At 41.6% G+C, this 27,847-nt stretch overlaps 1 protein-coding gene across 1 annotated transcript in view; it reads left to right on the plus strand.

Annotated features, from left to right (window-relative positions):
• The window catches only part of LOC144593155 (voltage-gated potassium channel regulatory subunit KCNG2-like), a 41,223-nt gene extending 13,992 nt beyond the window's left edge, over positions 1–27,231 (plus strand). The window contains exons 3-4 of the mRNA XM_078398636.1: positions 10,180–10,997; positions 26,047–27,231. Coding sequence (XP_078254762.1) covers positions 10,263–10,997; positions 26,047–26,844 — 1,533 coding nt within the window. The 5' untranslated portion in view covers positions 10,180–10,262 and the 3' untranslated portion in view covers positions 26,845–27,231. The remainder of the gene's footprint in view (positions 1–10,179; positions 10,998–26,046) is intronic.
• Positions 27,232–27,847: the final 616 nt, after the last annotated feature.

Here is a 27,847-nt window from a genome sequence, read left to right on the forward strand (position 1 = left end):
TCCAGGTATATGAGATGGGCACACCAAACTGAATCACTGCATGGGAGTCCCATGGTCACAGGGTAATACTTGCAGGATGGTCTCCATGTAAGGCCCTCACGGACTCAAAGTCCAAGGCCCATGATCGCTTAAGACCTAGGAGAATGCCCAGAAAGTCTCGTGTTTAGTTTGAGGAAGCACATAGAGGCCTTAATTTGATTTGAATGCCTATTTAATGCTTCTATTGTTGGACTGTGTTTTGGGGGGTTTTTGGGGTTGGGTAATTTGGGTGCCTGTTTAGTGCTTTTATTGTTGGACTGTGGGTGATTGAATTAACATTTTGTTCAAGATGGCCGCGCCGTTGTGTTTTGGCTGCCTGCCACTGTATGTTTCTTTTTTTCCTAGTCAGATGTGCAGCACTTTGGTCAACGTGGGTTGTTTTTAAATGTGCTATACAAATAAATTGACTTGACTTGACTTGACTTAACGGAAACAAGGATGGATTGGAAAACTACGCACCTACTCATCCCATCAAGCTGCCTGCAGCAGAGTTTACAGATCCCAAATGGGGTTTTTCAGCCACCTCAGAATCTGTGAAGCAATTCATGGGGCTGTCCTTCAAATCCAAGGAGTTGTCCAATAAGAATTTGTGTAGCATGCAATATATCAGCAGATAAGTGTGACAATGGATTCATAAATCAATTGGGTGGCCGAGTTTAGCTAGCGAATGCTCTAACTGTGACTTGCCGACTGCTAAAAATGTTTCTGCATTTGCTTGATAGAATTGGCAGCTTGCATTGCCCTGGTTGAAGGACGAGTGATATTTTATGTCCATGTTTAAAGATGTGGTCCTTTTGGATTCATCTCGTACGTCAGCAAAGTGTTTCCAGCCCAGTATAGATTGATTTCAACAATAATTTAGCCACAAATGTCACAGAATATTAGTAGGATCAATTTAGCAAGGTCTGGCATTTGTTATTTTTTCCTTTTGTAATTGATGACAATAAATCTCATTAAGTACAAAATGACTTTAATATTCCCTGAAATACTGTTCAGTTCGTCGTCCAAATCTGTCAGTGTTGTCTGCAGATGATTTATTCAGCACATTGTAACCTTGCCTGTGCAGCTTGAACTTATTTTCCCATACTTTGCAGTCAGAATTTGCTTTATGGTACTTTATGCACTTTGTATTATTGCTCCGTGGAAAGGAAGGTATGGACCAAGGCCAACGAACTACAAAATGCTTATTTCGATAATGTTTTATTATTGTCACGCGAAAAGTTTGGCTTGTATGCTATCTATCAAATCATACTATACATGTGTACAATCAAGCCATGCACAGGTACAACTGGAAGTGCAAAGAGAAAAATACTAAAGTGCAGAATGTAGTGTTACAGTATTATAGTGTTAAGTTACAGAAAAAGGGCAGATGAAAAATATGCAAGGTCCAAAATGGGGTACATTAGAAGTTTGTGACTACACCGTGGCTTAGGGAAGGACTATTCAACGGTCTGATAACAGTATTCTGAAAATATATTTTATTTGAAGGTCCAAGATCCTCATCACATCGCTGGAGGTTGAATCTCCACGTCGTCCTGTAAAGCTATGTTGTTCTTGTCCACCTCTTCTGGGTCTCTTGAGATTTCTCTGTGCTGAGCTGCTGATTGGCAAGAGGTCTCAGCCTGGGTGAAACAAGGGGAGCACAGTGGCGCAGTGGTAGAGCTGCTACATTACAGCGCCGGAGACCTGGGTTTGAACCTGACTACAGGTGCTGTCTGTAACGAGTGTGCACGTTATCCCTGTGACCTCGTGGGTTTTCTCCAGGTGCTCCTGGTTCCACCCACATTCCAAAAACCCACAGTTTGTAGGTTAATTGGCTTTGGTAAAATTGTAAGTTGTCCCTAGCGTGTAGGATAGTGCTTGTGTTTGGGGTGATCGCTGGTCGACATGAACTCGGTCGGTTCAAGGGCCTGTATCTCTAAAGTCTAAAATAAAGTATGGGGACCTGCTCAATCAGGGATTTGGGGATGGGGGAGGGGGAGCAAGAAGGGTAGGAGAGAGAGTAAAAGTACTTTTTTTCACATGCAGGGATGTTGGATATGGATCTCTGAGCAATGGTGATCACAAAGATGGGAGTTGGAAATCAGAGTTTTCAGTTGCCTAAAGGGCGGCACGGTAGCGCAGCGGTAGAGTTGCTGCTTTACAGCGAATGCTGCGCCGGAGACTCAGGTTCGATCCTGACTACGGGTGCTGCACTGTAAGGAGTTTGTACGTTCTCCCCGTGACCTGCGTGGGTTTTCTCCGAGATCTTCGGTTTCCTCCCACACTCCAAAGACGTACAGGTATGTAGGTTAATTGGCTGGGTAAATGTAAAAATTGTCCCTAGTGGGTGTAGGATAGTGTTAATGTACGGGGATCCCTGGGCGGCACGGACTTGGAGGGCCGAAAAGGCCTGTTTCTGGCTGTATATATATGATATGATATGATATGATATGATATATGATATGATATGATATGATATGATAAAGCTGTCTTTCATGGGCTCCAAAAGAAATGGGGTTGAAGTAGAATTATGATGGCCATGTGGGTCCATATGTTCCTAACTATGACTATGTTCAGTCAGAGAGTTGTAAATCTGTGGAATTCTCTGCCTCAGAAGGCAGTGGAGGCCAATTCTCTAAATGCATTCAAGAGAGAGCTAGATAGAGCTCTTAAGGATAGCGGAGTCAGGGGTATGGGGGGAGAAGGCAGGAACGGGGTACCGATTGAAAATGATCAGCCATGATCACATTGAATAGTGGTGCTGGCTCGAAGGGCCAAATCGCCTACTCCTGCACCTATTGTCTATTGTCTAAACAAAAATTACATTTGTTCTATGATTTATCAAAACAAATTTGCTTGTCAAACGCATACAGCCATATAAATAGATATGTTGCACTTGTTATTTTCAGCCAAAATGTGATCTGTCTATTTAAGAAATAAGATGATGACTATTTGTGCTTTAATTCTATACTCGAGTGCTTCAGTATTGAAGGTGTGGTACAGCTTGTTACTGACTGGGCATAGTTGGCAACATGGCTTCAGAAGACAACCACCACCTATCTCCAGCATCAATCCATGTCCTTCAGAGCACTTCTATTGTGATGCAGCTTCTTTTGAAAGTACTACCGCGCCTATTGCAAAGCACTGCCAGATATAACATTCAATGTAACCAAGCAGCATTTGCTTCACAGATGGTAAGACTGAGGGTTGATAGACATTGGCTGTTCTTATAGAAATAAAAGTGCTAATGAAATTTAGATGGAAATAAACTCCTGATTAATCTATTTGTAATATATTATAAATCCTACTAAGTTCTCTTCCTAGAAAAAACACCATTAGAGCATATATTAAAAAACAAAACAGGAATGACATATTTCAAGAAGGCTTGATTCCAGGAGTAAGGAAGTTTTGCTACCATTACATAGGGCCTTGGTAAGACCACACTTTGAATATTGTGTATAGTTTTGGTGCCTTTGCCAATGAAAAGTGTGTACTTGCCATAGAGGGAGTGCAGTAAAGATCTACCAGGCTGGTTCCAGGCATGGTGATTCAGCGAAGAGAGATTCAGTGGATTGAGATTTTACTCCGGATTTAAAAAGAAGAGGGATTTCATCAAAAGAAAGATGAAGGAATTAAAAGTAACATTAGCAAATTTGCAGATGACACTAAGCTGGGTGGCAGTGTGAACTGTGAAGTCTTATTGTAGTTGTACAGGGCCCTGGTGAGACCACACCTGGAGTATTGTGTGCAGTTTTGGTCTCCTAATTTGAGGAAGGACATTCTTGCTTTTGAGGGTGTGCAGCATAGGTTCATGAGGTTAATTCCTGGGATGGTGGGACTGTCGTATGATGAAAGAATGGAGCGACTGGGCTTGTATTCATTGGAATTTAGAAGGATGAGAAGGGATCTTATAGAAACATATAAAATTATTAAGGGATTGGACACGCGAGATGCAGGAAACATGTTCCCGATATTCTGGGGGAGTCCAGAACCAGGGGCCACAGTTTAAGAATAAGGGGTAGGCCATTTAGAACTGAGATGAGGACAAGCTTTTTCACCCAGTGAGTTGTAAATTTGTGGAATTCTCTGCCTCAGAAGGCAGTGGACGCCGATTCACTGGAGGCATTCAAAAGAGAGTTGGATGGAGCTCTTAGGGCTAGCAGAATCGAGGGATATGGGGAGAAGGCAGAAACGGGGTACTGATTGAGGATGATCAGCCATGATCACATTGAATGGTTCAAAGGGCAGAATGGCCTACTCCTGCACCATTGAGGTTTTTCTTTTCTCCTTTCAGCAGCGATCACTATGTCACAGTCAGCAAGGGGGGAACTGTACGATGCAGTATTTCTCAGTATTTCCAAATTTTGTCATTTCTGGATTTTATTCTTTTACTGGGTTTCTGCTACCTTGACCTTAAGATCTGAAATTCCCTTCTTATATTTCTCTGCTCTTTACTACTCTGTATGGTTTATCACAACCTTTAATACATATCTCGCAAGCCAATCCTTTTATCGGTTTTGTGACTTGATTTTTAAATTTGGTTTCATAGAACTCCTGCTGCATGTCTTGGTACAATGTTTACACCTGAGATGCAAAACAGTTGTAAATGTTTGTTGTTCAAGGCAGGACAGAACTACTAAAATCTATTCAATCATCAAACAGTCTTGGTCTGTTTAAAAATCTGTACTAATGGTAGATCATGACCAAAAATACAACAGCTTTTTGTTAAAAGCAAGATGAGTTCTTCAGAGACAGTAATTGGACAGTACAACAAATGGGGACAAATTCTATCAAAATCTTTTATAGCTTCCAGATGTGATTGACAAGAGAGAATCGCTTCATTTCTGATCATGTATTTCATTATTATTCAAAGCAGCCATAATACTCCATCACAGGAAATAGACTATTGACTGACGTCTATTACAAATCCACTGACTCCCACAACTAACTCGACTTCACTTCTTTCCACACGAGTGAGGGCCTCATCTATGATGGGAGAGGGGAACCCCCGTTCCCTAAAGAATTAGGACATCTCGGAGAACATACTCTATCCCCGACTCTTAATTCCTCCGTCTATGCCGCATCTGTGCCCGAGATGAGGTGTGCCATACTAAGACATCCGAGATGTCCTCATATGGAACACCTCATCTTGGGCGCAGATGGGGCGTAGACGGAGGAATTGGGAGTAGGGGATAGAGTATATCCTCTGAGATGTCCTAATTCTTTAGGGAACGGGGGTTCCCCTCTCCCATCATAGATGAGGCCCTCTCTCGTGTCTCCTCAGTACCCCACAGCACTGCTCTTGCTCCCCCTCCCCCTATTCGCAACAGAGACAGAGTTCTCCTAGTCCTTACCTTCCACCCCATCAGCCGTTGCATACAACACATAATCCTCCAAAATCTCCGCCTCCTCCAATGGGATCCCACCACTAGCCACATTTCCCCATCTCCACCCCTTTCTGCCTGCTGCAGAGACTCTTCTCTCCACAACTCCCTGGTTAATTCATCCCTTCCCATCCAAACCACCCCTCCCCAAGTACCTTCCCCTGCAACTACGGAAGATGCAACACCTGTCGTTATACCTCCTCCCTCGACTCTGTCCAGGGAGCCCAACAGTCCTTTCAGGTTAGGCAGAGGTTCACCTGCACCTCCTCGAACCTTATCTATGCATCTGTTGTTCAAGATGTGGACGGTTATACATTGGCGAGACCAAACGCAGACTGGGCGATCGTTTCACAGAACACCTTTGCTCAGCCCATGTGAACCAACCTGATCTCACAGTTGCTGGACACTTTATTTCTCCCTCCCATTCCTACACAGACCTTTCTATCCTAGGGCTCCTCCATTGTCAGAGTGAGGCTAAATGCAAATTGGAGGAACAGCATCTCATATTTCACTTGGGCATCTTACAACCCAGTGGTATGAATATTGATATCTCTCACTTCAGGTAGCCCTGGCATTCCCTCTCTCTCTCTCTCTCTATCCCTCCCCCACCCAAGTCCCACTAGCTTCTCATTTTCACCCTACAAACAGCTAACAATGGCTTGTTTCCTTTATCACCTTTACTTTTTTGCATATCTTTCATTCATTGTTCTTAATCTCTCCACATCACCATCTATATCTCTTGTTTCCCTTATCCCTAACCAGTCTGAAGAAGGGTCTCGACCCGCAACATCACCAATTCCTTCTCTCCAGCGATGCTGCCTGTCCCGCTGAGTTACTCTAGCTTTTTGTGTCTATCTTCAGCCATAATATGATGTATTTCATCCATGAAGCAATTTGATGATGCATTATTGACAGTTAAAGAAAACATTCCTAAATTACACATGATTTCTGGAAATTTTATCTCGCATTTGTTTCATTTATAGCCACTAGACTTACTAATTATGTAGTGATGACATCTTAGCCAACATTTTAAACAATTTTTTAATCTCCCATTTTAATTTGTTTTAAAATTGATATCTATGTTAATTTAGAAGCCTCAATTCTTGAGGGAAGTATAATTAACATGTGCATTATTGCTTCATTTGCTTATTTGTAAGTGCTTGGGTGATTTGTAATGGATGTAATCCACTGATAATATAAAATCATCAAAATTGAAACTAACTATAAATGTTTCCCCTCTCTGGAGACAATAACCTAACTGGAGCATGTATCAATTTGTTTGAAATTTTCTGATTGAAAAGAAAATAAATCCTTATAATCAAGGAACTTGCATTTTAGTGTATAATTAAAAATCTTACAAAATGTCTATGCTACCCAAAAGTTTTATGCCTGCTATTTCAAAATTTGCTCACACTTTTGTTAAATATTGGCATTTGAAAATATAATGTCAACATGTCACACTCAATCTTACAATGTCATCCATCCACATTATTGTAGAAATAGATGGATAACCAGAACTAGTCTCTTCCACTACCATCTTCTGCACATAAGGTAGTCAGCTAATGTTCATCAACATTATACACACATGCTTACACTAAGCATAACACGCACACATTTTCAAAGGGGATGGAAAGCTATGTTATCATTGAACTATGGTCATGCAGTTTTAGTACAGGAATCGTCACTATTTTCTATTTAATCCACAACTTGTAGATCTGTAAATATCATTTGTGAGAGGAAACTAGAGATTGTGGAGGGTAAATTATTTTTGGGGTTTTTCAGTCTTAGTGCATGCAAGTGATTAGTTACCAGTTGTTCCCATCACTATACCTTCCATTCCATTGAAATGTAGGAACATAGTCTGTCCATTTAGCCCCTCAAACCTGCCATATGAGGAATTTGGATTGTAACAATCAAATATATTTTGGTGCTCACTTAAAGGTAGGGTGTTTGACTTGAAACATTTAACAGTTTTGCTTTATGTGCTTGATTTACTTTAGACTTTAGAGATACAGCATTGAAATTGGCCCTTTGGCCCACCGGGTCTGTGCCGACCAGCGATCACCTTGTCTATTAACACTACCCTACACACTAGCAGCAATTTATAATTTTACCAAAACCAATTAACCATTAATGTCTTTAGAGTGTGGGAGGAAACCGGAGCAACCTGAGAAAACCCATGCGGTTACTGGGGGAAGATAAAAAAACTCTGTACAGACTGCACCTGTAGTTTGGATCAAACCAAGGTCCTATACTGCTGTAAGGCAGCAGCTCGACTGCTGCACTGTTGTGCCACACTACAAAAGAACAGTATAAATCTCATGCTTGCTTGCTCCTGGGTGATTTGAGCATTCGGTTTATGTTTAAGAATATTACTGAAATTCAATATCTGCCAAAAAAAGTTGAAGCTGTAACTTAATGGGCCTTAAAGCAGGGTAACAGATTCATGCCATCTTTGTAATGCAACCTCATCAACATTTTTTTGCTGGCCACATACTGCTGACCAATGCATTTTAACTTTTGACTGACATCTCCAACCAATGAAACAAGATTTTATGCCCAATTTGTTTTGGATTTTGTAAATGCCATGACTTCTTTTTAATCATATAATCTGACCTTTTTAAGTCCCCTCTTTTTGCCTACTGATGAGAGTAAGACTAAAAGCAGACAAGCTGTTCACAGCTGAATAAGAACAGGCAGTCATCATCTGAGTTAATAGCAAAGCTTTAACAAAGCAGAAATATCCCATTACTTTAAAAAGTCAAAAACTTAATCAAAGAGGCAGATTTTAAAGACCTCTGGAAAGACTCAGTAAAGAGGAATGGGAAGTCAAAAGAGAGAGAGGTTCTGGGAAAGAATTCTAGAAATAAAGGCATGAGCACCAGATAATTTTTATCTCCCTAATCTTGGCCTTTTAGTATCTCTTTCCATTCCCCATTTTTTGCATGTCATCTAATTTATTTTTCAATACATACATTTTGCCTTTCATGTGTTGGCAATTTTCACATTCTATCCACTAATTATCTTAAGACATTTTTCCTTACTCATTGCATTTATTTGGAACATATTTACGAACTATAGTTTAGGTGTCTTCCACATCTAGAAGTTATTCAAATGTTAAGCATTGATCTCATTCATAATTTTAAATTCATTTTTATCAATAAAATAGTTGCCAAGATTTCTCAGTTCCTGGACAATCCTTGTAAAACCAGAATTTGAGTCCAATTTGCAGTAAAACCACCAGAACTGTGTACAATTTTGCAATTAACTGCATTATAATGTTTGTGGCTGAGGTCTAGACTTCTATTGGTTTCCCTTTGGAATTGCTGGTCATAACCAATAAGGTTCTGACCAAAAATAGACACAAAATTCCGGAGCTACTCAGCGGGCCAGGCAGCATCTCTGGATGCTGGTAAATGGACAGGTGATATTTTGGTTTGGGACCCTGTCCTTTTTGAACTTGGGGGGGAGGGGGAGTGAGATCAAATCTACAGGGCACAGAGGAGACATGTGTGAGGGACCCATCTGTGATAGAACCTGTTTGAATGCAGTTTCCCACTTCTGTCAGATGGGTCCCTCACTTGTGTGGGAGGCCACAGTCTTCCACAGGGTACAGGGATCTAAAACTAGAGATTTAAGGTGAGAGGAGAAAGATTTAAAAGGGACCCAAAGGCAACTTTTCCATGCAGGGCAGTGGCCATATGGAATGACCTTTCAGACGCAGCTGTAGAGGCAAGAATAATTATAATGTTTAAAAAATAGGTTTAAGGCAAGGGAGGAACGATTTAATAGGAACCCAGGTGGTCACCTTTTTACATAAAGGGTAGTGTGTGTATGAAACCAGCTGCCAGAGGAGGTAGTTGAGGCAGGTACTATTGCAAATTTTAAAGAACATTTACACAGGTACATGGATAGGATAACTTTAGCAGGAAAAGGGCCAAATGCCGTCAGATGGGATAGTGTAGATGGGGCATGTTGGTCGGCGTGGGCAAGTTGGGCCGAAGGATCTGCTTCCATGTTGTATGACTATGATATTTATATAGGTACATGGATAGGAAAGGTTTAGAGGGATATAGGTCAAACATGGAATAATGGAACTAGCTCAGATAGACCTCTTGGTCAGCATGGATGAATTGAGCCATAGGGCCTATTTCTATGCTGGATGACTCTGGCTCTATAACCTGGCATCCAATTATTCAGAAATCCTGATAGTCCAAATGTCTGTCTGGAACGCAGGTCAGAGATCTAAACTTAAAACTGGATATCCAGCCAAAGCTGGTGGTCTGGAGTGTGGTCGGGGCAAGAGTCCCGACTGTTGACTGAGTGTGCGGCTGGACCCGGAGTCAGAGTCTGGACACCACGGGTCAGGTTTGTGGCCGAACTGGGATCTGAAATACTTGTAAATTTCCAGCTTCCTTTAAACTCATCAAGTTCATCAGAAAATGTATTTCACCATTATGTGACGTGTTTAACAAAAGGAGTAAAATAAATATATGGTTGGCTATTATTAGGAGCAACATCCAGTAGTCTGGAAAATCCACTGGTCCAGTGCCATCAAAGTCCAAATGCTAGAAACAAGGAACTGCAGGCTTGGGTTTCAGGTTGGAACCCTTCTTCAGACTGATTGCAAGGGGAAGGAGGGGGGGGGGGGGGGGGGGGGAAGAAACCTAGAACGTTCGAGGGCCAGGACAAAGCATGGCAGGCCAAATTCTGCTGGAATATTGAGGCTTTACTGGGGTTTTATTAACTCCTTATTTTGTTTTGCTTCTTACAGATGCAGCAGTTTTACTACATTGGGTTTCTATCTGTGACAGTGGCCAACTGACCACTAGCCTTCCCGCAGGAAATCACATTGCAATGGCTCTGCTGGCTGATGGCAGGCCTGAGGGGCAGCTCCTAAACTGCCCTTGCCCCTGGGAGATGGCGGAAAGCTGTACCAGGAAGGGAATGTTCTACCAAAATGCCAGGCTGCTTCAGCCCAATGAGGATGCATATAGCATCGCCCAACTCAATGACAGAACCTCTGTTATCGTCAACGTCGGAGGCAATAAGTATCAGATTCCATGGACTACACTGGACCAGATCCCTTTAACACGCCTGGGCAGGCTTAAAGCGTGCAGCAATTATGAGGAAATCATGGATATCTGTGACGATTATGATGTAAACCACAACGAGTTTTTCTTTGACCGAAATCCTTGTGCCTTCAGAACCATCATGACGTTCCTGACAGCTGGAAAGCTGAGGCTCCTCCGAGAAATGTGTGCCCTCTCCTTCCAGGAGGAGCTGGTTTACTGGGGCATTGAGGATGAAAATCTGGAGTGGTGTTGTCGACGGAGACTTTACCAGAAAGTGGAGGATCTAGAAGAAATCAAGAGGGGTTTTGAAGTGCTCCTTACTGAAGAACCACAGGGTGCCTTTGATGACATGACTCGGCTGGGCCATTGCATGAAGAAGCTCAGGGACATGGTGGAGAATCCTGATTCGGGGATCCCAGGAAAGATCTTTGCATGCCTCTCAGTTCTGTTTGTGACGATCACCACAGTAAGCCTCTGTATCAGCACCATGCCCGATCTGAGGCAGGAAGAGGAGAGGGTAAGAATCTGTTTATTAAACATTTAGTTTCCAAAAGCACTTGCATCTGTGCTTATGGCTCCTTAAATAGCAAAACCTACCCTAGGCTATTTACCGTACATTATCAAACAAAACATTGATGTTAATCCCCAATAGTATATTACATGTGGGTTTATTGGTGCAGCAAGAGTCATATGTGAGCGTGTATTGTGAACATCTTGATCATCGATTTCTTACTGATTTTCATCACTCCACCATAAGTGAGTCTCTTTAATTACATAACCTTTCAGCATTCTCATGTTATGTCCCCGGAGGACTTATTTAGAATTCAATAGAGGACAAAGGGGTTGATTAAGAGGGGGAAAATAGAGCATGAAAGTAAGCTTGCGGGAAATATAAAAACGGACTGTAAAAAGCTTCTTTAGATATGTGAAGAGGAAAAGATTAGTGAAGACAAATGTAGGTCCCTTACAGACAGAAACAGGTGAATTTATAATGGGGAAACAAGGAAAAGGCAGACCAGTTAAACAAGTACTTTGGCTCAGTCTTCATTGACACAAACTATCTCCCAGAAATACTAGGGGACTGAGGATCTACCGTGATGGAGGAACGGAAGAAAATTCACATTAGTCATGAAATGGTGTTGGGTAAACTGTTGTGACTGAAGGCAAATAAATTCCCAGGGCCTGAAGGTCTGCATCCCAGAGTACACAAGGAGGTGGCCCTAGAAATTATGGATGCATTAGTGATCATCTTCCATGTTCTAAGGACTCTAGACCAGTTCCTGTGGACTGGAGGATAGCTAATGTAACCCCACTTTTTAAGAAAGGAAGAAGAGAGAAAGCAGGGAATTATATGCCAGTTAGCCTGACATCGGTAGTGGGGAAGGTGCTTGAGTCAATTATTAAAGATGTTACAGCAGCGCATTTGGAAAGCAGACAGGCTCGGCCAAAGTCAGCATAGATTTGTGAAGGGGAAATCATGCTTGACTAATCTTCTGGATTTTTTTGAGGATGTAACAAGTAGAATGGATAAGGCAGACCCTGTGGATATAGTGTAGTGTATCTGGAATTTCAAAAAGGTGGGACCGCACCTGGAGTATTATGTGCAGTTTTGGTTTCCTAATTTGAGGAGGGACATTCTTGCTGTTGAGGGAGTGCAGTGTAGGTTCACCAGGTTAATTCACAGGATGGCAGGAACTGACAGATGATAGAATGGATCAACTGGGCCTATATTCAATGGAATTTAGAAGGATGAAAGGGGATCTTATAGAAACATATAAAATTCTTAAGGAATTGGACAGGCTAGATGCCAGGAAAAATGTTCCCCATGTTGGGGGAGTCCAGAACTAGGGGTCACAGTTTAAGAATAAGCGGTAGGCCATTTAGGACTCGGATGAGGAAAATCTTTTTCAACCAGAGAGTTGTAATTCTGTGGAATTCTCTGCCACAAAGGCAGTGGAGGCCAATGCACTGGATATAATCAAGAAAGAGTTAGATATAGCTCTTTGGGCTAATGGAATCAAGGGATATGGGGAGAAAGCAGGACCAGGGTACTGATTCTGGATGTCCAGCCATGATCATATTGAATGCCGGTGCTGGCTCGAAATAGGCTGCACCTATTTTCTGTTTTTATGTTTCTATTATGTCTGTGTTAGTGTCGTAAAATAATTCAAGCACTCCAAAGTGGTTTGGGACAGCCTGAAATTGTGAAAGGCATTCTCTAAATGGAAGTCTCTTTGTTCTGGACTGCCTTGACGAAGCCCTGCACTTCTCAACCATTCTCTCTTCCATTAATACTCTCCTTCAAACTGTCCACGAAGCCTTTGATCACCAGCTCTGTTATGTCCTTGAGGAAATCCAATTACATTTAATAAAAACAGAAAAAGCTCTGTGCACTCAGCAAGTCAACCAGCACCAGAAGACAGATAAGCTGAGTTAACATTTCAGTTTTAATGCAATTAGACACATACAATATATAATAATCAAAAATGCATTTTACTGGGTAAAAAATAGGTAATTATAATCATGCAAAAAAAACAATATGCATAGTGCAACCAAAGGTCCCAGTTCCTGAGATTAGCGTTGTGTGTGTTCAAGAGCTTGATTACTGGGAAGAACCTGCTCTTGAACCTGGTGGTCATGGTTTTTAGTCCCATGTACCTGTCCAAACGTCTTTTAAGCAGTGTCATAGTACCTGTTTAAACTATGACCTCCGGCAGCTCACTCCATATACCCACCATCTTCTGAAAAAGGTGCCCCTCAGGTTCCCCTCTCACCTTAAAACTATGTCCTCTGGTTTTTAATACTCTTACCCTGGGGTAAAAGGCTTTGTGCATTCACCCAGTCAATTACCCTCACAATTGTATACATCCATATAGAATCATCCTTCAGCCTCCTGTGTTCCAAGGAATAAAGTGCTAGCCTGCCCAACCTCTCCCAATTAGCTCAGGTTCACCCCCCCCCCCCCCCCCCCCCCACCACAATCAGCTCCTTGGTGTTACTAACATCTTAGAGTAAGATTGTTCTGACACCATTCAATCAGATTTTCAATCTCGCTCCCATACTCCAATTCATAGCTAGGATTGAACCTGAACTGATGGAACTTGGAGGCAACAGCAATACTTTACCACACCTGGTTTATCCTTTTGGCCTTGCACATAGGTGTCCACCACAGTCGATGCCAACCCTGATGCCTCTCTATGCTAATCCCACATTAGCCATATCTCCCTTTACTCCTTCTCTATCCAAGTACTTATCGGACTGCCATTTGAAATTAAGCAGCAGGTCCAATTGGCCCATTCGGTTTATGCCAGCTCAGAGAGTGATGGCATTTCCTCACTAACTTTCCATGCAACCTGTTAGTTATAAATAGATCATAGAGTGACACAGTGTGGAAACAGGCCCTTCAGCCCAACTTGCCCACACCGGCCAAAATGTCCCAGCTACACAACTCCTACCTGGCTGCGCTTGGCCTATATTCCTCCAAACTTGTCCTATCCATGTACCTGTCTAACTGTTTCTTAAACGTTGGGGTAATCCCAGCCTCAACTACCTCCTCTGGCAGCTTGTTCCATACACCCACCACCCTCTGTGTGAAAAGGTTACCCCTCAGATTCCTATTAAATCTTTTCCCCTTCACCTTGTACTTGTGTCCTCTGGTCCTCGATTCCCCAACTCTGGGCAAGAGACTGTGCATCTACCCGATCTATTCCTCTCATGATTTTATACACCTCTATAAGATCACCCCTCATCCTCCTGTGCTCCAAGGAATAGAGACCCAGCCTACTCACCTCTCCCTATAGCTCACACCCTCTAGTCCTGGCAACGTCCTCGTAAATCTTCGCTGAACCCTTTCAAGCTTGACAATATATTTCCTATAACATGGTGCACAGGACTGAAAACAATATTCTCAATGCGGTCTCACCAACTTCCTATACAACTGCAACATGACCTCCCAACTTCTATATTCAATACTGACTGATGAAGGCCAATGTGCCAAAAACCTTTTTGACCACCTTATCAACCTGCGACTCGACCTTCAAGGAACCATGCACCTGCACTCCTAGATCCCTCTGCTCTACAACATTCCCCAGAGGCCGACCATTCACTGTGTAGGTCCTGCCCTTGTTCGACACCTCACTCTCCTCTGTATTCTTCTCACTTTTCCTTTAACTCCACCAGATTCTAGCGCACACCCACACAAAGGACAATTGATAGTGGCCACCCAGCCTATCAAATTGCATGTCTTTGGAATTTGGGCAGAAACTAGTGCACCCAGAGAAAAACCCACATGGTCACAGGGTGAATGTGCAGACTCCACACAGGCAGCACCCGAGGTCAGGAATGAATATGGGTTATGGGTGCTGTGAGACAGCAGCTCTACTAGATTTGCACGGGTGGAGGGATCACCATTCAGTAACCTACCCAGTAAATCAGAGGGCTCCTCTGATAAAACATATCAGGCAATTGACACTGAACCAGTGAAGAGGATATTTATGATTTTTAAAGAGCTTCTTGTCAGAGATGGGTGACTCAGTGGTGCAGCTGATAGTGCTGATTCGATCCTGACCTTTGGTATTGTCTATGTGGAGTTTGTATGTTCTCCTTGTGGCCGCCTGGGTTTCCTCCGTGTGCTCCAGTTTCCTCCCACATCCCAAAGACAGGCGGGTTTGTAGGTTAATTGGCCTTTGTCAATTGCCCCAATTGTGAAGGGAGTGGATGAGAAGGTGGGATAACATACAACTAGTGTTAACAAGCGATCGATGGTTCGGCATGGAGTCAGTGGGCTGAAGGGTCTGTTTTGATGCTGGGTATCTTTAAAACAAAACAAAAAAGTGATAATAGGTGAGGTTTTACTGGAGAATTCCAAAGCTTAGGGTGGAAACACCTGCAGACATTGAGTGATGGAGCAAATTAAATCCGAGCAAAGGCTCGACTAGGAGGAGCACAGAGATTTTGGGGGTTTTGAGTGCAAGGGTATAGTGATTACAGTCTGAAGAACGAGAATATATTGTTGAGGGATCTCTTTTTTACCTCAGCATCATCTGATATATATCAATTAAGTAGGAATGGTTTTATCGGTAGGCTGTTCAGTGTTGCTGGTTGCAAGATCAAATAGATGGAGATGGAGCAATCAACAGAGCATCCTTGTTGAGAACTACTATCTTCATTAACAGCAGTTACTGGGACAACGATGCATGAAAAGTCATATCACACATCATACTTAGTTCTTAAAGGTTGCACTTAGTTCTATATATATCCACAAGCTAATGGGCCACAAAATTGTCCTCCTGTATCAGCTAAGTATAGTGGTAGTATGGGAATACAAGAGAATAAAATGTTGGTGCATACCTTAGACTTGTTAAAGCCACAGGGCTTGTTTTTGTGCTGTAAGAAAGGTTCAAAGGTGTTCACTATGTGGGATAATAAATGTCATAAAACAGAGTCTACAATGTCCTTATGATGTACTTAGCAAATATAGATCTACAAATCCGGCCAAACAGCCTCCTCATTTGTAGAGCTCAGCATTGTTATACCACCCATATTTGTGAAACATTATAAGACATTATGTTGAGACTCAGATATACAGCCCTGCTTTTACCAGCTTGGCTTGTAGGATCATTGATAGGTCTATTTTCCACCTGGGTGTGTAACTAAGGAAGTCTCAGCTAGTTTGGAGAGTTTAATTGAACAGGTAAATTATTGCAGAATAATCTACCCAAATTGTTATCACAGGAATCAAAGTAAACCTAATTAACAAATTTGCTTCAGAAAAATTCATAATTAGTTTAATCATTAGTATCAATTTCTTTCAATTATTACACCCATTACGACAATCTGCAGTCATAAAACCTATTGTAAATATATTTAAATTGTAGAATGACCAAGTGTCTTCTGATTTAATGAAAATTCTACATTCTAAAAGAATTGTTCTTTGAACTACACAGGGAAAAAAAAATCTCCAGTCACTATCATCTCTGTAAGTGCGACTGAGCAAATCTCCTGTGGGTCCAATTAACTGCAAACAATTGCTTCATCTACTTACAATTTTGCTAAGGCTCCGCAACATTGTCTTAAAAATACTACATGAAAATGGGCCTTAGGCCAAAATGGTGGCAAAATGGAAACAACTTGAATTTATACAGCAGTGAAACATTTACCTCAAACACAATGGGGCCATTCCAACTGAATGTCCTGTGAGGCATAGCAAGCTCCAAGCAATAACTAGGCTGCAAATGGTGCATTTTGTGAGTTTTCCCTTTAGCCATCTTTCCCAAGATGTGAGTGATTTCAGATGTCTCTGACATAAGAAAAATGGTTGAAGATTAAGGAATTAAAAGAATTGTTAAATTGTTTTAAATTCCTAAAAGTTAAAATATTAATAAACCATTTACCTGCACTTGCCTTCGTACTCGAGGTCAGTGACTGCCTCTGCTTCATGTGCCTGTGCTCCATCGTTGGACTGCCTATGCCACCGTCCAATCTCCCACTTGTCTCCAATCTCCACATCCGTAAATGGACACAATGGGTCAAGGCAGACAATGGGTTAAAGTAGACAATGGGCTAACATGTATGGTGAGATAATCCTCAGAAAAAGACACAAAGTGCTGGAGTAACGCATCGGGTCAGGTAAAATCCCTGAAGAACACGGATAGGTGACGTTCTGGGCTCAAGGATGCTTCTGAAACAGCATCTGCAGTTCCTTCTACATGATAATCCTCAATGCTGGAAACCTTGTTGAAATTGGATAATACTAGACTCAATGACCAGTGCAAATAAAGTGACCTTAACTTTGCCCATGCCTAGATACTGCCAGGCAACCACTGCACAGCCTCGGGGGGGAATTTTGCTTTGTACATATAGGGTAAAACAGAACTACTCAGAGCTTTTATTACACAGAGCCCACCAGAGTACACCGTGGTAAACATGAATTCCTTTATTTTATGTCCTTGCTATGCACGTGAGGTGGAGAAAATGAGGGAAATGTTGATAATAGGTAGTATAAGAAAACAATGTATACTTTGTATCTGTGAGCATCTGCCCTAGAATGGATGTGTCCCAAGTTGACCAATTTGTAATTAGGAGAAGTTGTTCTGTCAGTAAACCTCAGACTCCAAATGAATGTTTCCCATCTCACGGTGCAGGCATGGAAGTTGGAGATAACCTGGACAACGAAATGTTGATGTCCAGTAATTCTCCACCAACCAGAGGTGAGCACAATCTGGCCCAGTGTCTGAATCGTGATATACATATACTGTGTGGATTCTACATAGCTGGCCCTTTATTCCAAGGGGAACCATTTCATTTCAAATGTAATTACGTTGTACAGTTGTATTTGGAGAGTCCGTCCTTATAAGCATTGTGCAGTAATTGTATCTGGAATTAAACCTGTTCCTGGTGCATTACCAAATACTCATAGATCCTAGATCTGTGATCGTTACTAAGCATATAATCATCTCCTGGGGCAGCCATCAGGACTAAAAGAGTTGTATACTTAAATTTTAGCATCTGATTTACAGAATGAAACCAGGCTTTCATCCAGAATAAGCGAGTTCGGTATCTCCACCGCGCATGCGCAGGTCATAGGTCGCGAGCGCTAAGCATTCTCGCCGGCTGAGCTGCTGCATGTACACAGACCTGCATTTCATCCTTTTTACTGCTATCCAAATGCACCGTTATTACCTCTTTAATAATTGACTCCAGCATCTTCCCCACCACCGATGTCGGGCTAACTGGTCTGTAATTCCCCGTTTTCTCTCTCGCTCCTTTCTTGAAAAGTGGGATAACACTATTTCTAGAGCCACCTCCCGGAGTACTCTGGGATGCAGTCCATCAGGCCCTGGGGATTTATCAACCTTCAGTTCCATCAGTCTACCCAATACTTTTTCTCGCCTAATTCAAATTTCTTTCAGTTCCTCTATCCCCTTAGATCCTCTGTCCTCTAGGTCGAGACCCTTCCTATAGGGAAACTGCTCTGCAGTTACAATGCAAAAGAAAATCGTCACGATCTCGTTCAGTCACCGAAGCAGAAAGCAATAAAACCTACGAAATCATTGTAGTTTTGAACAAATTAACCATAAATACACTTAATTCATAGTTTTGAACACACTATTTTCTAATCTCGAAGAATCTGGAAAATATGAATGAAGCGCAGGTCTGTATACACACAGCAGCTCAGCCCGCGAGAATGATAGCGCTCGTGACCTATGACCTGCGCATGCGCAGTCGGGATACCAAACTCGCTTATTATAGTTCACCTTCCACTGAACCTTGTAATATAATTGGGTGGTCAGTCCCACTACCTGAAGTAATTGGTCTAATTATGTTGATTGCACCTCATCAAAAATGCATCTTGAAAAGAATAACCCACACCAATAAATAAAGCAATTAACAAGTTTTGCTAATTATCCAAAGCAGTTATGTAGTTATGCGTGCAAAATTTATCCCCAGATATGAGCTTTAACGTACAAGCATATTTTTTCAGAATACTAATTGTTTGAATGCTATTTTTAAAATGCAAAGAGCAAGACAAGGAGAATATAGAGCACAGACAAAAACCCTCTTTAGGTTATGGTTTGAAGAGATAAGATATTTTTCTCCTGTGGCAAGTTAATGCGATGTGGGATGGACTGCCTGAAATTTGGGGTGGGGTGAGGGGGTTGGAAATTCAAAAGCAACTTTCAAATGGAAATTAGATAAAGAGGAGACAATTTCAGAGTTTGGGACAGGGATTAATTGGTTAGCTCTTTCAAAGAGCCACACAAGCACGATCTCCTCTGTGCTCTAAAAGACTGAATCCAAACTTCTATAAAATTGATCTTATTTTTAAAAAGGCAGCTACTAATTAGCTGCTTTGTTGTGTTTAGCACCACATTTTGATCATTGTCAGAAGACAATAGAGTTCTTACACTGGTGCTCTAGTATACTAATATACTATAAATCATTCATTATTATTTGCCAGTGCTACATTTACCATTCTTGGAAGGAGACGGAGGGCTAGAGAGCAGAGGGGAAAGAGTGGGGAATTTGGAAGATAGAGAGAAGGGTGGGGAGGAGAGGAAGTTTACAATGCACCCCCTGCAAAGATAAGACACTGAAGTGCCAAGGCTCGTCAAGTTACTGCTTCACAGCTTGAGCATCCTGAGTTAAATCCTGACCTCCAGTACTTTGTGTGAAGTTTGCATGTTTTCCCTGTGACAATGTGGGTTTCCTCTCTTGGATAATGTAAAAAATATTGTGGTTTGGCTGGTGGCATTGATGGGAATGTGGGGAGGAGATTCCTCTGCACTGGCATAGACTTGATGGCCCAAATGTCTTCTATATTGTTTGAAATTTGGAAGAGAATTGTGAGATGACGTAAAAGCATTTGATGATTTTAATGGATCGTGATGTTTTCGAACGATTTTGTGCTTGGTAACACACGTGTTGAATTGGGGTGTTAAGACCCAAGGGTAAAATGATTGCAGTCGGAGATCTGCACCAATATTTAATGGCCACTACCTGGAATCCTGGAATGAAAATGAAACCATTTCCAATATCAGACTGATTCCATATAGCAAAACATTCTGTTCTTGTGTTTATGTTTTCCTGTTGGAATCTGCATCCTTTATTTATGATCCTGTGTTTATTCCGTTGTGATTACAAAAGTATAACCTTGCCAAGAATGAATATAATTGCTCTGTGGTGCTATTTTGCAAACTTAGTGGCATTTGTTATGAATTCTTATTTGCATTCATTAAGAATCCTTCTGGATCATTGGTGCACAAGTCACTGCAATGAACCTGTTGGAAAGTTGGTAGCTGTTGATGATATATTAAGGATCCAAAATTCTGCAAGTACCGACACGTGCAATATTCATTATTTTAAAATACAGCCAGTCAATGTACAATTAAATAGAAAGATGCAGAAATACATCCTGTTAAATGTACATTGAACTTGGCTTCATAAATTAGTTTTCATTAAACCTCATAAGATCTCAATGTGCAATTGTCACTATGTTGTGTTTTTGGTTCAAAAAGCAACAGTCCAATTTGTAGGAGGGGAGTGCAAAGACTGAGGAGGGGGATGGAGAGTGGGTAGGGGAAGGCGGAATGGGGCCATGGGGGAGGAGAGGAGATGCACATTGCACATCCTATAATATTAAATCACTGGAAAAGATGTTCATTAAGATGATTCATCGAACTGTAAATCCAACTGGTATTCTGTCTACAATTTCACTTTGCGATGAGGGAAGTTAAAAGAGATTTAGGAATGTGTACTGCAGAAGAAGACAATTCAGTCCATTGTTGATAATAAGCAATTGTGAAAAATCTCGGCATAAGTCAACACCATGGCAACAGAGGAGGGAGATGGGCTATTTTCTATTAAATATTGTTCAATATAAATTGCATTGCAGAACCCATGGTTTGGATTTATTGGCTAGATTTCCATTATGTGTTTTTATAGTTATTTCCAGTCTAAGTGTCATACTGTAGAAATAAGGAACTGCAGATGTTGGTTTACAAAAAAAGACAAAATGCTGCAGTAACTCAGCAGGGCAGGGAGCATTCCTGGAGAACATGGATAGGCTAAAGAAGGGCACGACTCCAAAACTTCACCTATCCATGTTCTCCGGGGCTACTGCCTGACTTGTTGAGTTATCCCAGCATTCATGTCTTTTTTTAAGCATCAAATTGTTGGCTGTACACCTGACCTGTGGAATCACATTAGCTGCTTTATAATGGAAGGAGATACAAGGAACTGCAGATGCTGGTTTACAAATGACAAAGTGCTGGAGTAACTCAATAGGTCAGATACTATCTGATCCGCTGAGTTACCCCAGCACTCTGCTTTTTTAGCTGTTTTCTAGTGTTCTAATGAACAATATTATTCTTGAGTTTTGAGCAAGTTTTCAATCACGTTTACACACACTTCCTAGATTCTTTGTGGGATTATGAAACAGTATTTAATTCAAAGTCATAACCATTAACAAGCAAATGAGGCTATGGGGAAAAATACCCACAACCTATTAATTTACTGCTACAAAGGAATCCAAACCAGTGTCTCCTGTGATCAAAACTGTTGTGAAAAGAATCAATGGAAGAAAATGAGGTACAACATCAATATCCTTCAGTCGCAATGCCTCATCGATCTTGGTGTTTTAAAAGTCTCTCTATCTTCAACTCCATGTTAAAGTAGCGGTATGGGAGACTAGTTAGTGAAAATAGTGGACCTTACACCATCACAGTTTTCTCTTCTCTACTTTTGTCAAGGGACGAATGTTGCTGAGATCATTCTTTAAGTTACTACATTGGTCCTTTGAGTTTTGCAGAAGACATATAACATATAACATATAACAACTACAGCATGAAACAGGCCTGTCCGGCCCTACCAGTCCACGCCGACCATTCTCCCTGACCTAGTCTCATCTACCTGCACTCAGACCATAACCCTCCAATCCTCTCCTATCCATATACCTATCCAATTTACTCTTAAATAATAAAATCGAGCCAGCCTCCACCACTTCCACCGGAAGCCCATTCCATACAGCCACAACCCTCTGAGTAAAGAAGTTCCCCCTCATGTTACCCCTAAACCTTTGTCCCTCAATTCTGAAGCTATGTCCCCTTGTTGGAATCTTCCCCACTCTCAAAGGGAAAAGCCTACCCACGTCAACTCTGTCCGTCCCTCTCATAATTTTAAAAACCTCTATCAAGTCCCCCCTCAACCTTCTACGCTCCAAAGAATAAAGACCCAACCTGTTCAACCTCTCTCTGTAGCCTAAGTGCTGAAACCCAGGCAACATTCTAGTAAATCTCCTCTGTACCCTCTCCATTTTGTCGACATCCTTCCTATAATTTGGCGACCAGAACTGCACACCATACTCCAGATTCGGCCTCACCAATGCCCTGTACAATTTCAACATTACATCCCAACTTCTATACTCGATGCTCTGATTTATAAAGGCAAGCATACCAAACGCCTTCTTCACCACCCTATCCACATGAGATTCCACCTTCAGGGAACAATGCACAGTTATTCCCAGATCCCTCTGTTCCACTGCATTCCTCAATTCCCTACCATTTACCCTGTACGTCCTATTTTGATTTGTCCTACCAAAATGCAGCACCTCACACTTATCAGCATTAAACTCCATCTGCCATCTTTCAGCCCACCCTTCCAAAAGGCCCAAGTCTCTCTGTAGACTTTGAAAATCTACCTCACTATCAACTACTCCACCTATCTTAGTATCATCTGCATATTTACTAATCCAATTTGCCACACCATCATCCAGATCATTAATGTAAATGACAAACAACAGTGGACCCAACACAGATCCTTGGGGCACTCCACTAGACACTGGCCTCCAACCTGACATACAATTGTCAACCGTTACCCTCTGGTATCTCCCATTCAGCCATTGTTGAATCCATCTTGCAACCTCACTATTAATACCCAACGATTTAACCTTCTTAATCAACCTTCCATGTGGAACCTTGTCAAATGCCTTACTGAAGTCCATATAGACAACATCCACAGCCTTGCCCTTATCAATTTCCCTGGTAACCTCTTCAAAAAATTCAAGAAGATTAGTCAAACATGACCTTCCAGGCACAAATCCATGTTGACTGTTTCTAATCAGGCCTTGATTATCCAAATAATTATATATATTGTCCCTAAGTATCTTTTCCATTAATTTTCCCACCACAGACGTCAAACTAATAGGTCTATAATTGCTAGGTTTACTTTTAGAACCTTTTTTAAACAAAGGCACAACATGCGCAATGCGCCAATCTTCCGGCACCATCCCTGTTTCTAATGACGTTTGAAATATTTCCGTCATAGCCCCTGCTATTTCTGCACTAACTTCCCTCAATGTCCTAGGGAATATCCTATCAGGACCTGGAGACTTATCCACTTTTATATTCTTCAAAAGTGTCCGTACCTCCTCTTCTTTAATCATCCTAATTTCCATCACTACTCTACTTGTTTCGCTTACCTCACATAATTCAATATCCTTCTCCTCGGTAAATACCGAAGAAAAGAAATTGTTTAATATCTCCCCCATTTCTTCCGGCTCAGCACATAGCTGTCCACTCTGACTCTCTAATGGACCAATTTTATCCCTCACTATCCTTTTGCTATTGACATATCTGTAGAACCCCTTGGGGTTTACTTTTACATTACTTGCCAAAGCAGCCTCATATCTTTTTTTCGCTTTTCTAATTTCCTTTTTAAGATTCCTTTTACATTCTTTATATTCCTCAAGAACCTCATTTACTCCCTGCCGCTTATATTTATTGTATATCTCCCTCTTTTTCCGAACCAAGTGTCCAATTTCCCTGGAAAACCACGGCTCTTTCAAATTATTATTCTTTCCTTTCCACCGAACAGGGACATAAAGACTCTGTACTCTCAAAATTTCACCTTTAAATATCCTCCATTTCTCTATTATATCCTTTTCATAAAACAACAATTTCCATTTCACTCCTTTTAAATCCTTTCTCATCTCCTCAAAATTAGCCTTTCTCCAATCCAAAATCTCAACCCTTGGTCCAGATTTGACCTTCTCCATAATGATATTGAAACTAATGGCATTATGATCACTAGACCCAAAGTGCTCCTCAACACATACCTCCGTCATGTAATGGCTGTTTTAATGGTTATAGTGTCATACAGCTCTGAAACAGACCTGTCAACTCACCGAATGCATTAACTGGCAAAACAACTAATCCCATTTTATTTTCCACATGTTGCAATCAACTTCCAACAGATCCTATTGCTCACCTACAGCATAAGGTAATTTACAGCCAATTAAGGCACCAGCTGCTACATCTCTGAGAAGTGGGGTGAAACCCTGCACCCAGGAAAACCAGGTGGTCACACTGAGCACATACAAATTCCACAAAAACAGCACCGGTGGTCAGTATACAGCTTAAGTCACTAGCTGAGAGGTGGCAGCTGTACAACTGTTCTGATTTGGACTCAGGGCATCGAGAGTGACATTTCAAATCCTATTTAGGGAATTTCAATGCAGCTTGTTAAATAAACCTGGAAGTGGAATTAGTAAATGAAGCTGTGGGTATAAGAAACTGCAGATGCTAGTTTACAAATAAAGACCCAAAGTGCCAGAGTAACTCAGCGGGTTAGGCAGCATCTCTGTAGAGCATGGCTAGGTGCCATTTTTGGGTCAGGATGTTTCGGGTCTGAAGAAGGATCCTGATCCAAAACATCACCTATCCATGCTCTGCAGAAATGCTGCTTGACCTGCTGAGTTCCTCCAGCACTTTGTGTCTGTTTTTAGTAAATGAAGCTACTGGTTATTGTAAAATATATCTGTGGTTTATATTCAAAGCTAGTCTGCCGTACCTACTTACTGTGGCTGAAATGAACTCCATACCCGCTAAGTGTTTGTCAACTCTTCATGGTCTCCTGAAATGGTTTAGCAAGTTGCTAAGATCAAATATTTAGGAATGTGGAGTAAATGCTGGTTTTACGTGCAATCCTGCAAATGAAATAGAAAAAAAAGAGTTAAAGTAAGCTTGTTCCACCTTATAAGATCATTAGTCTCCAGTTCAACCTTCTGACCTGACCCATCAATCCCTTATTTTTTTTATATCTATAAGTCCATCTCCACCTCCCTGACTAGTCACAACATGGCTATAGGAGAGAAACTTCCAAAGATTCATCACCTTCTGATGAAATTTCTTTCAATCTCAATTACCCTTTATCCCAAGACAATACTTCCAGGATTCACCACCATAGTCACCCCTCAGCATTTACCTTGTCAAATCCCATCAGGATCCTAAGCATTTCAATATGATTATCTTTTTCTTTTAAACACTCAGATTCAATCTGCTTAATCTTTCCTCGTTAGATAATCCTTCCACTAAGGAATCAACTGCCTGTACGGAAATATCCTTCCCTAAATAAGGAGACAATTTCAAAGATCTGGAATTCTATTCTGTAAGGACATCAAAGTTGGATATGGTGCTCTCTTGATCAATGATCTATATAAGCATTTCCTAGAATTGTTAACTGGCTTGCAGGAAGCATTTTTTATTATTAGGGGTCTTTTCAAATTTCTGATGTGACTGGTCTGAACACTGAATAGAAATCAAAAACAGGATTTCCAACCACTAGATATTACAACTTTTCAGCTTGATGGAGACATTTGAAACCAGAGGGCACAGCTTTAAAGGTGAAGTGGAAGGTTAGAGATCAGAGGGGAGAAAATGTTACAGGATAGTTAAAATCTGAAACAATGCCTGAGGTGGTGGTGGAGGCAGGTACTCTCACAACATTTAAACTATCTGGACAGTCACCCAAAATCACCAAGGCTTAGAAGGTTACAGAGCAAGTGGTAGTGTTTAGTACAGATGGGTACCTAATGATCAGCATGGGTATGGTGGGCTAGAGGCATGTTTCTGTGTTCATGTTTCTGTATGATTCTATGGCTTCATGTGGCTGGCTCAGCACTGTTGCAATGAGGTCAGTTAGCCCATTAAGTCACAAGATGTACAACCAACTATCATTTGTAACAGAAAATTCACCAGATTAAGATGATTTTCCTCTTCCTCTTTTCCCAGGGTGAATGCTCCCAGAAGTGTTACAACATATTTGTACTGGAGACGATCTGCGTGGCCTGGTTTTCATTCGAGTTCCTGCTGCGGTTTATCCAAGCACAAAGCAAGTGTGCGTTTCTGAGAACTCCTCTGAATATCATTGACATAATGGCCATTTTGCCTTATTACATCAGCCTGATCATTGATGCCTTTTCTGTTGAGGGGAAGCCAAGTAGTTCAGGAAGCCTGGAGTTGGAGAAGATAGGCCTGATCCTCCGGATGTTGCGTGCCTTGAGGATCTTGTACGTGATGAGGTTGGTGCGTCATTCTCTGGGGTTACAGACGCTGGGCCTCACAATCCAACGGTGCACACGGGAATTTGGCCTCCTCCTGCTCTTCCTCTGCGTCGCTATGGCACTTTACTCACCCCTAGTCTTTTTAGCGGAGAGGGAGCTGGGTGCCAAGCACGAGTTTGCGAGCATCCCAAGCAGCTACTGGTGGGCAGTGATCTCGATGACCACGGTGGGTTACGGAGACATGGTCCCTCGCAGTATACCTGGGCAGGTGGTCGCTCTGAGCAGTATCCTGAGTGGCATTCTCCTCATGGCCTTTCCGGTCACCTCCATCTTTCACACCTTCTCCCGTTCCTACCTGGAGTTAAAAGATCAGCAGCAGCGCATTTCGAACAACAAGGCCCAGCTCAAAGGACGTGACAAGTCCCTAAACAGTGATAGCTCTCAGGAAACTGACATCTCCTTCCCAATGAACTATGGTAAAGCGGGAGAGTTATCGCACAAGAACCTGCAGACTGAAGAGCATTAAATCAGAGACCTTCATCTCCGTCCAGACTGGGAAATGACCAGCGTCTTCACACAAAGTTGTTGAAACCAATGTTTATCTTATCATATCTATATTTGGGATTGACTTGTTAACATGGTTACGGCTGATCGCCAACTTAAAAAAACAAGGAAAAGAGAGCAGGCAAACCTCTTGCAGTCTATAATGTTTCATACTGCATATGTAGTGAGAAAATCATTTGGCATCTTAATTTTGTACAATGTCAAGTGGAAAATCAAAGTATGCGCAAGTACTTGGCAGTGAAAGTTTCTTGCATAGACTGTGATAGTGCTGGCATGTTCTGATATTCTACTTAAAATTGGTGCATTCCTTAACTGATTTAGTTAATCAGGACCTCTACCATTTGAATTTATGATATTAAAATGTTCTTGCTAATTATGACAGCCTCTGACTTCTCATCTGATAAGTTACCAAAATACCACTATATTGATGATTTGATGTAAATGCTGAGAATTGTGAAATAATTTTACTTAAAGTTGAATTATCCAGCCTCAGGGTTTCCATTCTCTAAACATTGCACAACATTCCATTTAGGTCAGTTGTTATGCTTTGAGAAAATATTTTGAAAAGTTAAATGAAAGCTGGCAGTTAGGTACTGGATGATGCAACAAAATAGTATGTTACCAATGCAGCTGTGAGAATCGAGCAGTGCTATCAATGTGGTGAATTCATGACAATGTGGATCTTCGGATCATTGGTGATTGGAACACCACAAATCACTAGGAACTGTTTTGTTTCTAGTTTAGTTTATTGTCACGTGTACCGAGGTACAGTGAAAAGCTTTTTTTGTTGCGTGCTATCCAATCGGTGGAAAGACTGGGTAAGATTACAATGAAGCTACCCACAGTACACAGATACAGGATAAAGGGAATAATGTTTAGTGCAGGATAAAGTCCCGTAAAGTCTGATTAAAGATATTCCAAAGGTCTCCAATGAAGTCCAAGGTTCTCCACTGAGACCCAATTAG

The sequence above is a fragment of the Rhinoraja longicauda genome, chromosome 4 (assembly GCF_053455715.1).
Source record: "Rhinoraja longicauda isolate Sanriku21f chromosome 4, sRhiLon1.1, whole genome shotgun sequence".
NCBI lineage: Eukaryota > Metazoa > Chordata > Chondrichthyes > Rajiformes > Arhynchobatidae > Rhinoraja > Rhinoraja longicauda.